A 12,132-nucleotide genomic window follows, 5' to 3' on the forward strand; every position below is an offset into this window, starting at 1 on the left:
AGGTTATAATACACATAAAGTCTACATTAAAAATGGAGGGGTTTAGCAATTCACGGCATGAGAAGTATACAATAATAAACAGTCTGTAGAGATAAAATACACTAATCGGTTTTGTGGTTCTGTTAAAGTTTAAATAACTTACAGCATGTATTCCCAACAGGAAAGATACCTCAAAGCAGCAAAAATTGATTTGGAGAAGTGGAAGGAATATTAGATTTTACAATAGCTTGTGGTCTTCCTGAGGACTACAGTATATAAATAGAGATACAGATTTATCAACATATTAAACTTCCAGTGGAGTGGGTGATTTAGGATAAAAATATTTTTAAAAGGTGACTTAGTAGGATAAATGAAACTGAAGAAAGTTTGAGAAACACCGATCCAAGTTCTGAATGGGAGGGGATGTGGGGTGTGATATAACTAGGATAAAGGTCTTTGGGGAACTAAATAGTAGTTTGTATTTGCATTGGGTTGATGGGAATTGGAAAGTTTCTGATGGAGGTAGGAATTTCCCACTGTTTGGGTACATGTCTAGGGGAAAAGAAATAGTCCATGGGGTCGAGTGTTCTAAAAGATGGTGGGATTTGGGATTAAAATTGGGGAAGGAGAGGAATTAGAATGATAGAATACTAACATGAAACTAGGTTTGTGAATCTGTTGGGGAAGAAATACAGTTAGGGAAATATAGTTAGGATGATGGGAAACTGCATAGGGACACATTCTGAGAAGTAGAGGGTTCCACAGAGGAGTATAGTTGTCCTGGGCCTAAATTTGATCCAGCATCTTGAGACTGAAGGGATTTTTGGAGAAAACATGTGAGGGAAGATGTGTTAAGGAAACCAAGTTTGGATTGATATAGGAATAGGGAAGACATGGTGGAGAGACAAGCTGATGAGTGACAACTTTTCTTACTCCTTTCAGACTGTGGGAAAGAGCAGCAAGATGCTGCAGCACATTGACTATAGAATGAGATGTATCTTGCAAGATGGCCGAATCTTCATTGGCACCTTTAAGGCTTTTGACAAGCATATGAACTTGATCCTCTGTGATTGTGATGAATTCAGAAAGATCAAGTAAGACCACTTTGGGTTTGGACAGTGAGAGACAGAGGGAGAGGGTAATAGGAGTAAGGGATGATAGAGGATAACTGTTAAGGAGGGAGGGAAAATGTGGCAGGGCTAATCGATTGTCTAACCTAAACCATCACTGAATTGGATCAGTCTCCCCGTCTTAAAGTCAGTGTATTTACACTACTGTTTTAAGTTTGCAAACATACTCATGAACTTAATTTGGAAAGAACTTACAGTATGAGCAGAGTATCAAGTTATATTTATTTAAAAAGTTATGAAATGTTATTGATAGGTTAGGTTCTGTAGCATTTCTTCAGACTGAAGGAATTGTAAGAATAACAATTTGTTCTTAATGGTTGAGGAGTTAGGATATTAGAATACGCCAGGCTAGTTTTAACATTTGTTCTGCTAGCCTGTTTGCATGGTCCTTGTTTTGTCTAAATCATCATGTGCAGTGTTGATTTGGTGTCCATTCTTAACCCTCTTTGCTTATTGTATTTGTGATTTGCCCATTTCATTTCTTCAGGAATAACCTTTGTGTTTGTGCCTTACCACATTAGGCTACCCGGTTTATACCTGTGAACAGGGAGCTTCCTTTCTCAGGGAACTGTTGACCATCTGCAATAAGATCACAGAAATTGGTGGATTTTAGTGGCATCCTACTTCCACCCAGTTGACTTATCATTCAGAGCAGTTGAGTTGGTGCTTGTAAAATATCATCTCTGGACATTCAAGATGGCTTTGTTTCAGGCTTTTATCATGGGGCAGAACTTGAGAGGCATCACCCTGGATTCTTGGCTTGATTTACTTTATTTCCACAGTCAGTGATAAACTGTACAGACGTTTAATTTGCCTACTTCACATAGGTTTTATTAAATACGAAGAAAAAGGCGATGCTCAGCACCAGTTGTCTGCTGTACTCTTAAGTCTATTCCTCTCAGGCAAAAAACATTCCTCATCTTTCCCTTTTCATGTATTCTCAGTCTCCTCCCCGCACACGAAGTAGGATTATTTCAGATATTCTAGGATGGTGGATGTTTCAGTGTTATTTTTTTTGTGAGTGTAAATAATCCAGAATTTTTCCCTAAAATACAAGAATCCCTATGATAGTGAAAATTCTAAAGGTATTTGAGAGTTTTAGGCATATTAATTTCTGTTCCACTTTTCTCACTAAGTTATAGGGATAATTTCACATGCATAATGCTTTAAGTTGCACATTATTCTCTGATAATACTTAGGATTGTTGAATGGCACTGTCAGTTGCTTTTACCTGTATTATGTAGTATATGCCTCATGGATGTATGATTTTTGCTGCTGACAGTTGTGACTCTACACAAGGTTTCTCTTTTTTTTTTTAATTTGTTTTTAATTCCCCATGGTTATATAATAAGTGGTAAGGCCAGAAATGCATAGGCATCTCTTACTCAAAGCCTTATTTTTTCTTTATCATTTGGTATGACATCATTGCCTGTTACTATTAACTATTTTAGCTGTCTGTCATCCAGATTTACTTAAAAAAATAATTTTAAAAAACTTACTTCCCATGTAAACATGAAAACACATTTCAGTTTACTTGTCTTAAAAGTTTTAGCCACATAATTTGCATCTCTGTTTAACAAAGAAGAAATTAGTCTTGCTGAAATATAACACTGAGGAACATTCTGGAAAATTTTGATAGGAAAAGGGCTTTACCATTTACCCTTATATGTCAGTGAGTCTAGTGTTTTTGTATCTTGTCTTTGTTTCGTCATAACTTAGCATGAATATCTTCCATCAATTATTGTCTTCCATCAGTTACTGTCTTAGTTGATACTTAACTGTAAATTTTAGTGACTGATCGCTAACTTATCTTAACAAAGTTTACTTTTGATTTATAGGCCAAAGAATGCGAAGCAGCCAGAGCGTGAAGAAAAGCGGGTTTTGGGTCTGGTGTTACTACGTGGGGAGAACTTGGTTTCCATGACTGTGGAAGGACCACCCCCCAAAGATGTAAGGAAGCTGTAGGGTAGGACAGAATATTAATGTGGAAGACATCACATTATTTGAGATGTTTGCTAAATGAGGGTACAAAGAGGCACAATAATAGTACACATTTGTCAAGTAAAATGTGCCTAGCACTTAATGTCAGTGCTGACTTGTCCATATTTGGTGATTAAAGACTTTATGATGAATTATTCTATGTGCTGGGGACTACTTAGAGAAGGGTGGGAGTGGCTTATTTATATGTACTCAAAATTTGACATATGTACATTTAATCTGTTGAATGCCTCCATGGCGTACTTATCTATTCCTTTGAATATAGAATTAATACAAGCTAGGTGGTGTGGGAAGATAGTGGGAAGAGTGATCTTTTAGGAATAAGACTATTCATAACGTTGGTAAATCATTTGATTTCAAATAATTTTTCTTGTTTCAGACTGGCATTGCTCGGGTACCACTTGCTGGAGCTGCAGGAGGTCCTGGGGTTGGCAGGGCAGCTGGCAGAGGAGTGCCAGCTGGTGTTCCAATTCCCCAAGCTCCTGCTGGATTAGCAGGCCCTGTCCGAGGGGTTGGGGGGCCATCCCAACAGGTGAGGAACTAGAGGGTTTTATATTACCGAGAGAAAGTGCCTAGAGGCTGAATAGGTTTAAAAGCCTGAGTGCACATCCTGTGCTCTGTAAGCAGCATGTTACAGCGGGTGCTGAAAGACAAATACACGTTAGGAGGGGAAAGGATTAGAGCCATCGTGATAAGAGGAACTCACCACTATTGGTGAGTAAGGAGAAATACGGATGGGTAAACCAGAGTTGAGAAAATGTGAAAGGACTTAATAGGTTAAAAAAGGGAATGTAGGGTTTTAGGAGGATGTATTAGTGTGCCAAGATTTTTAAAATGAAAATAATGGGAGAAATACAAAATTGCTATAATTATTTCATATTTAATAGGCCATGGTATCCACCAATTATTTTGTGTTTGAACAAGGAGAGGCTGTGCCTTACCTTGACTGTATCTGACGTGCCTTCTCAGGTAATGACTCCACAGGGAAGAGGCACTGTAGCGGCTGCTGCAGTTGCTGCCACAGCCAGCATTGCTGGAGCCCCAACTCAGTACCCACCAGGACGGGGGACCCCACCCACTCCTGTGGGCCGAGCAACACCACCTCCCGGTAAGGAAATTACACCGAAGTAAGAGAGTTTGGCGCATATATATATATAGTTATGTGAAAAAATACTTTATCTGGAGGAAGTGAGGACTAAAAATACTCTTAAGAAGACACTGAACTAAGGAACAGCCTAAGTACCTAACTAGTTGCTTAGATTATGTTTCCCACTTTTAAACAGTTTTTAATGAAAAGCTGTGGACTCTATTGTTGGGGATGGCTTACATGGTAATGGTCCAGGAAAAATTGTTCGACTCTCTACTCAGTATCTGGGCCCATTTCTTTAAATATTATCTTGTATTTTATTCTGTCATTTTAGCTGAGCTTATTTATGAGGACTTTCTCTCTGCCGTTTTTCTTCTCTAGGCATTATGGCTCCTCCACCTGGTATGAGACCACCCATGGGCCCACCAATTGGGCTTCCCCCTGCTCGAGGGACGCCAATAGGCATGCCCCCTCCAGGAATGAGACCCCCTCCACCAGGAATTAGAGGTGAGTGGCTACACTTTTGTGCAGTGGTGCCAGCTGGGCCCCTTAATACTTACGTGATGTTTTTCTAATGGTCCCATGGAATTTTGCTTTTTTTTTCCCCCCCAGGTCCACCTCCCCCAGGAATGCGTCCACCAAGACCCTAGGATACTGTTGATCCTTCCTAAGTCACTTTTTTCCCTGCAATGTGTCTTGTGAAATTGTGTAGAGTGTTTGTGAGCTATTGTTTCCTCCTTGCTGCATTAATATTAGCTAATAAATGCACAGAGCAATTAAACTGCGAGGTACTGTTGTATGTTGTACATTTTTTTGCCTGTTGATTTTGTTGAGATCAAAGTGAAGACTGGGATTTTTCTGGTCTTGAAGTTATTATGGACTAGGTGAATTCTGATAAGCAATGCATTTAAATAATTTTCTCTTTAATTCTTAAGATAAAATGGTTGTGATACCTGATTAAGCTTCCGAACTTTCACTTTGTGCATTGAGTGGTATCAGTCCATAACCTTAACACAAAAGAAAACCCTTAACCAGGAGGTTAAGTGGCTAAGCTAAGCCTCACATATGGCATCTTCCTCTTTCATACATACCTGAAGGGAAGAAAGGATGGGATGAAAGGCCTTGTAAGGCCACCTATGGAAGGAAACTGTGGTACTGAATCAGACTTTGCTCATTAAATCAAAGCATTTGGGATTGGAGATACTCCTTTTCATGGAAGATTATCTCAGTTGCTGAGCTTCTACAGTGCCCTTGTGACTTGTGTGATCAGAATAGATGATATGATCCTGGAATAATCATCACTACCTACCAGTAAGTATTTCCTTATAAATTTTTAAATTAATGGAAGAACCTGGGTACTGGGAGCCAGGGAGATTTTATATTTGGGTAAGTTGCGTTACTTAAAATACAGATAACTTATACCCTAAAATGTAGTTGATACTCTTGAGTACAAATTATCCAATTGCATCACTTAGTGATGTACTGAAAGTGTTTAGAGGAGTGGACAGTCTCTTCCAGATGCCCAAATATCTAGGTCCAGTTTGAGTTGGTTATGCAATAGTGATGAACTCACTTTTAAAAGGAAGAGGGAAGAGTTTTTTTAGATTTCACTGCTAAGCTTTCAACTGGGCAATCAATCAGTATTTATTGATTGAAAGAGTAGTTTATAAAATAGGAGTTAAAGATTGGTTTTAACTCCTTAGTAACTTCAGACTGGTAGATTGCACCTTCTTCTTTGATTTTACCAAATAAAGGTTGTGTGTATATCACCATTTCCATCTTTTATTTTTTATTTTTAATTTTTAAAAAGATTTTATTTTTAAGTAATCTCTATATCCAAAGTAGAGCTCCATATCACAGCCCTGAGACTAAGAGTCATATGCTCTACTGAGTGAGCCAGCTAGGTACCCCTTCAATTTCCATCTTTTAAAGCATGACCTTTCAACTAATAGTCTCCCAAGGAAAAGGGACCCTCAAAATTACTGCAGTTGTTGTCACCAAATTTATATGGTCTCTCCCAAAGTAGTATCTAGTCTTGATGGCCACTATCAGGAAGGGAACATAAAGTAGCCAGGTCCTCCTTGGTTTAGTTGGTTTGTATAAGAGAGATGTGATACTTACTTTAGAGATTGTGAATGTTACAATGGAACTTCTTGGTTACTAGAGCCCTAGGCAAAGTACTTTATCAGGATCTTTGAAGGCAAAGCATTTCTGTTAAGATAAAATTGACTCTGATATATATGACTTAGAACTTCTGCTCTAAATTGTGTGGGTGGTATGCAAAGAGCCTTGTTTTATATGCAGTTGGCTCTCTGGACCTACTTTTGAATAATTTATGGTACTTTTTCCTGTTTTGAAAGGAAAACTTTCCTACTTGCATAGATCTGCTAATGTGGATGGTCCTTAGATTTTGGCATGAGTGATTGTGCATCTTTTTTTTTAAGATTTTATGTATTTATTTGACAGAGACATCGAGAGAGGGAACATAAGCAGGGGGAATGGGAGAGGGAGAAGTAGGCTTCCCACTGAGCAGGGGGCCTGATGCTGGGCTTGATCCCAGAACCCTGGGATCATGACCTGAGCCGAAGGTGTAACAACTGAGCCACCCAGGCACCCCAATTGTGCATCATATTCGAAGAAAACCTGTTCCCTCACATTTCCTTAAGTAAAGTTGAACGCCACTTTCGCATGTGACAAGAACTCTAGATTCTGCAAGATGCTTACTTCTAATGGGTGTTTTGATTTGGTGGTAATATTCTCTGCCTAGAACTTCCTTGAATTGTTTGATAACCTTGATTGTGGGAACATATATTGAAAAAATACTTGGCACAGATACTCCTATAATTGCATGTGGTGTGTAAGTTGAATGTGGATCTTTTGTTATAGATTGCTAGATAGAAGCTTCTACAGAGTTCCATTGTGAACACATAATAACATAAGAGTTTTCAAACACTCATGGCAGTAAATACTTTTCCCTTAGGATTTTTCCCATTCTGCATTCACATGAGTTACACGTTATATCTAAAGCACAGTTGGGCAATGACCTCTTGATTTCCTGGTCACATTTATTAACAGTAACTTCATGAATATGTACACATTGCACACCAATACAGGTTTCTCATTGTGGTTCACATAACAGTTTCAAATAGAATTCTGGGATTTAATAGTTATGTTACCTTAAATCTTTATGGTTTTGAGTTTTTTTGTGGTATTTTGTGTTTATATGATCTGATAGGTAAACTGGGACTTAGTATAAAAGTGTGTAAAAAGTGATGTAGCTTCCTGCCTTCATGAACTCATTACTCTTCAATCATGTAAAATTTTAGAAGTCCTGTAATTTTTCAGCTTTATCAATATGTAATTGATAAATAATGTATAATTTTAAGATGTGTTACGTGATGATTTACTATACATCTATATTGTGAAAAGATTACTACAACAAGGTTAGTTAACACTCCAGCACCTTATATAGTTACCTTTTTTTTTTTGTGGCGAGAACATTTAAGATCTACTCTTGGCAAATTTCAAATATTATAATACAGTACTGTTAACTGTAATCACCATGCTGTATATTAGATCCCTTGAACTTAACTCATCTTATAATTAAAAGTCTATACCCTTTGGAAGAATGAAGGGGGGGGAATCAGAGGGGGAGACGAACCATGAGAGACGATGGACTCTGAAAAACAAACTGAGGGTTCTAGAGGGGAGGGGGTGGGAGGATGGGTTAGCTTGGTGATGGGTATTAAAGAGGGCACACACTGCATGGAGCACTGGGTGTTATATGCAAACAAGAATCATGGAACACTACATCAAAAACTAATGATGTAATGTATAGTGATTAACATAGCATAATAAAAAGAAAAAGTCTATACCCTTTGATAAGCATCTCCCCATTTTCCACACCCCGTCAGCCCAAGGCAACCACCATTATAGTCTGTTTCAGTGAGTTTAACTTTTTCAGGATTCCCATGCAGGTGATACCAGAAGTCTTTTTCTTTTCTTTCTTTCTTTTTTGGTGGGCAGCAAAGCAAGGTTGTTTTTTTTTTTAATTTAATTTCATTTTATTTTATTATGTTATGTTAGTCACCATACAATACATCATTAATTTTTGATGTAGTGATCCAAGATGCATTGTTTTTGTATAACACCCAGTGCAAGGTTTATTGAGCGATAGCAAAGTGGTAGTACAAAGCTCCCAAGGAGGGAGGGAACCCGAGGGGGTTGCCCAAAAGTCTTGTAATTTTTGTAAACTGAACTGATGTTTTATTTCTTGTAGGTCTTAACTTGTAGTAAAATAATAATGTAGTAGAAAGTAACTTATGGAATTATGTGATAATAGTAATGCTTGTCTAGAATTTTCATAATCTGATTTCAGAGATAAGTAAAACAATTTATTGTGTTTATTTCCAATAAAACTTAATTGATTTCAGCAAGTAGTCAGTTACAGCCTCTGAGATTATATGAAGTTTTCAAATACATGTTATCCAGTTGATAATACATTGCCAAATTCTTACTCATCTTTGCATTCTAGTTCCCTTGGGACTGGCCATTCATATAATAAATCTCAATATTTGAATTATAGTAAATAAGTAAAGCAAGATATTTTATAATTTTTGTTGTGTTGCAGTTTTTTTAGTCTTATGAAGGTCTTTTTTGCCCACATAGTTGATGACTATGAAAAGAGGAGAGAATTTGACAACTCAATTTTCTGACATGTCACTGTGGATCCCACCCAGTAGTATCGCAAGGAAGCTGAAAACGGTGTTAGCTGCATTTAGGACAAACATAAACCACTCCAGGTAAAATAACCTTGTAAAGAAAAGTAATAGTGTATTATAGAGGCCTTGGCTAGGTTCATGATGACAAAGGACCTTGTCTGAACATAATGATTTCAAAATTTGAGCTTAAATGACACTCTGAAATCCAGTCAATGTGCCTCAATAGACTTTTCGGGGAACATTATTTTCAACAGAAAATTTGGCTTACTGTGAAAACTTTGAATACTTAGAAATGGCAGGTGTAGCCATATACATTGCCAATTCTTCTTTTTTAAATTTTCATAAGATATTCTGAGCTCATTATTTTTCCCTTTTTTTTTTTTAAAAACATATATGCTGTTGAAAGCAAAAAAGGAAACTCCTCCTTAGATCCCAGAAGGCACACACATATGCTGAGACGGAAGTAAGGACATGTAAAAGGAGACAACTACCTCTTTGATCAAACATTGAATGCCAGAGTTGGAGGTGTCTGATGATGTCCAGGAAAGAGGGGAACTAATATTTGTGGAACATGTATTATGAAATACAGTGAGTATGGTAAGTGTCTTTACATGGACACCATTGGTGTTTGAGGACAATTTTTTTGGTTTTGTTTTTCTTCAGTTGTCTGCAGTGATCAGTGGGCATAGAACCTATCACACAGTAGATGTTTAAGAAATGTGTCAGCATTGCTAATTTTTCTAAATGTTAGGGTGCAAGTTTTTAGATTTTTTTTTAAGATTTTGTTCATTTATTTGTCAGAGAGAGAGAGCAAGAGAGAACACAAGCAGGGGAATGACAGAGGCAGAGGGAGAAGCAGGCTTCCTGCCGAGCAGGGAGCCTGATGCGGGGCTCGATTCCAGGACCCTGGGATCATGACTTGAGCCGAAGGCAGACGCCTAACCGACAGCCACCCAGGTGCCCCACAAGTTTTTAGATTTATTATAGTTCCTCCCATGTAGTGGAATGTCTGATTAGAATCTATGCCTATCTAATAATCTAGCTCTATACTCTTAACATGGAAGTGGTCAGCTCTTCCTAAATAGGAGCCAGTGAGAACTATTTGGTGTTTATCTGTACTTGTTGTAGTGAAGCTAGGTACCTTGTTATGAAGTTTACAATGTGTTTGTGGGGATACCTTTTAGTCATTTTTGGTCAAAAAGTAGAAATAAAGTTCTGTTGGATTTTACAGGGGTGAGAGGATCTCTCTTGCTTAAGTGAGATGATGAAGGCTCAATAAGAGAGCAGTATTTGAAATCCAGTTCCAAGGATGTGTTTGTTCTAGATGTGAATGTTGATTAACGGCTTCAGGTATTAACGCAGCAAGTCCATCTCTGCCAAAAGTGAGTAGACCATGAAGGGGAGCAGCTGGGTGTTGGCTACAGTATACCTCATTCAACTTCTCAGATAATAGTTGAGGAAACCTCAAGGGACTTTCTGTGTACTAAAAGGGATGTGCCGTTTGGGCCCTGGTATCTTCTGGTGGCAAGGATGCAGACTGGATGTTATTTTACCTGGAGTGGTTTATGTTTGTCCTAAATGCAAATTGTCCCAGTTTTTCTTCTGCATTCAGTATCACCTCAGTTTTGCTCCAGAATCCATGTTGTTAACTCATGTTTTTTGCCTATAATTTAGCAAGTTCTAATGTGGAATAGAAATAGTAGGAGAAGACTTGACTGGGTTAATTTTCTTTGGTGAGCAAAATTAATCTTAAAAAGTAGATGACATAGCCAAGATTCAGTGAAAAGCCTCATAGATCAGCCAGATGTTTGATGATTTTGAATCATTTGTCTTAGATTTACAGTTGATGAGAACACAATGACCCAGAGAGGTTAGATATATGTACATCTGAAATCATGGGGGTTTCTGTTCCCATATTTTTAAATTTAAATTCAATTAGACAACCTAAGGTACATCATTAGTTTCAGATGTAGAGTTCAGTAATTTCATCAGTTCCATATATAACACCTAGTGCTCATCACATCACATGCTCTCCTTAATGCCCATAACCCCATCCCCCTGCCCACCTCCCCTCCAGCAACCCCCAGTTTGTTTCCTGTAGTTAATTACCTATGAGTCTCTCATGGTTTTTCTCCTTCTTTGATAACTTCCCATTCAGTTTCCCTCCCTTCCCCTATGATCCTCTGCACTGTTCCTTATATTTCACATATGAGTGAAACCAAATGATAATGGTCTTTCTGTGATTGACTTATTTCACTCAGCATAGTACCCTCCAATTCCATCCACATCGATGTAAGTGGTAATATCTGTTCCCATATTATATAAAATTTATTTTTACCCCTATATAGTTTCTTTTTTTCCCTTTATTTTAAAAAAAGTTTTATTTAGGGGTGCCTGGGTGGCTCAGTCGTTAAGCACCCTGCCTTCGGCTCAGGTTAAAATCCCAGGGTCCTGGGATTGAGCCCCACATCAGTCTCCCTGCTCAGCAGGAAGCATGGTTCTCCGTCTCTCACTCGCCCTGCTTGTATTCCCTCTCTCGCTGTGTCTCTCTCTGTCAAATAAATAAATAAAATCTTAAAATTTTTATTTAAATTATATTTGGTTAACATATAGTGTAATACTAGATTCCAGTATACAATATTGTGATTCAACACTTCCATACAATACCTGGTGCATCACAAGTGCACCCATCTCCCCCACCTCCCCTTATTTGTGCTATTATTAACAGAAAGAAAGTTAAAAAGTACAGTTCCTGATAGGAGTAATTTATTGTGTATTAGGAGATCTATATCAGGAAAAGTAGTGTGTGCTCTATTCTTTCCATGATAATTTGGATTATATTACCATATCACTTTGGTTCTTTGTATTAGAGATATTAGACCTCCTTCAGAATCCTCAACACTGTGTATCAGTGGACTTGTTGTTCACTTTGTGGGTTTTTAAAAATTTTTTATTGTTATGTTAATCACCATACATTACATCATTAGTTTTTGACGTAGTGTTCCATGATTCACTGTTTGTGTATAACACCCAGTGCTCCATGCAGAACGTGCCCTCTTTAATACCCATCACCAGGCTAACCCATCCACCCACCCCCCTCCCCTCTAGAACCCTTAGTTTGTTTTTCAGAGTCCATAGTCTCTCATGATTCGTCTCCCCCTCCGATTTCCCCCCCTTCATTCTTCCCCTCCTGCCATCTCCTTTTTTTTTTTTTTTT

General features: G+C 38.0%; 1 protein-coding gene and 1 non-coding gene across 7 annotated transcripts in view; both read left to right on the top strand.

Moving 5' to 3' along the window:
* SNRPN (small nuclear ribonucleoprotein polypeptide N) overlaps positions 1 to 12,132 on the top strand; it is a 29,610-nt gene that overhangs the window by 6,453 nt on the left and 11,025 nt on the right. For 2 of the 6 annotated variants that reach the window (XR_004298205.1, XR_004298201.1), the window contains 8 exons: positions 922 to 1,073; positions 2,948 to 3,059; positions 3,487 to 3,639; positions 4,077 to 4,215; positions 4,576 to 4,701; positions 5,292 to 5,505; positions 8,863 to 9,512; positions 10,147 to 10,297. Coding sequence is in view for 1 of the 6 variants with exons in the window: in XM_032395398.1 (XP_032251289.1) it covers positions 922 to 1,073; positions 2,948 to 3,059; positions 3,487 to 3,639; positions 4,077 to 4,215; positions 4,576 to 4,701; positions 4,807 to 4,844 (720 nt within the window). In the remaining 5 variants the exon portion in view is untranslated. Of the gene's footprint in view, positions 1 to 921; positions 1,074 to 2,947; positions 3,060 to 3,486; positions 3,640 to 4,076; positions 4,216 to 4,575; positions 4,702 to 4,806; positions 4,982 to 5,291; positions 5,506 to 8,862; positions 9,513 to 10,146; positions 10,298 to 12,132 lie in introns of those variants that run through there. The other 4 variants (XR_004298203.1, XR_004298202.1, XR_004298204.1 and 1 more) reach the window with 3 other exon arrangements.
* On the top strand, positions 9,049 to 9,121 carry LOC116626225. The gene has a single exon (XR_004298217.1). It is a non-coding gene; the product is annotated as a small nucleolar RNA SNORD107 (small nucleolar RNA).

This window comes from Phoca vitulina, unplaced genomic scaffold (assembly GCF_004348235.1).
Source record: "Phoca vitulina isolate PV1807 unplaced genomic scaffold, GSC_HSeal_1.0 scaffold84, whole genome shotgun sequence".
Classification (NCBI taxonomy): domain Eukaryota; kingdom Metazoa; phylum Chordata; class Mammalia; order Carnivora; family Phocidae; genus Phoca; species Phoca vitulina.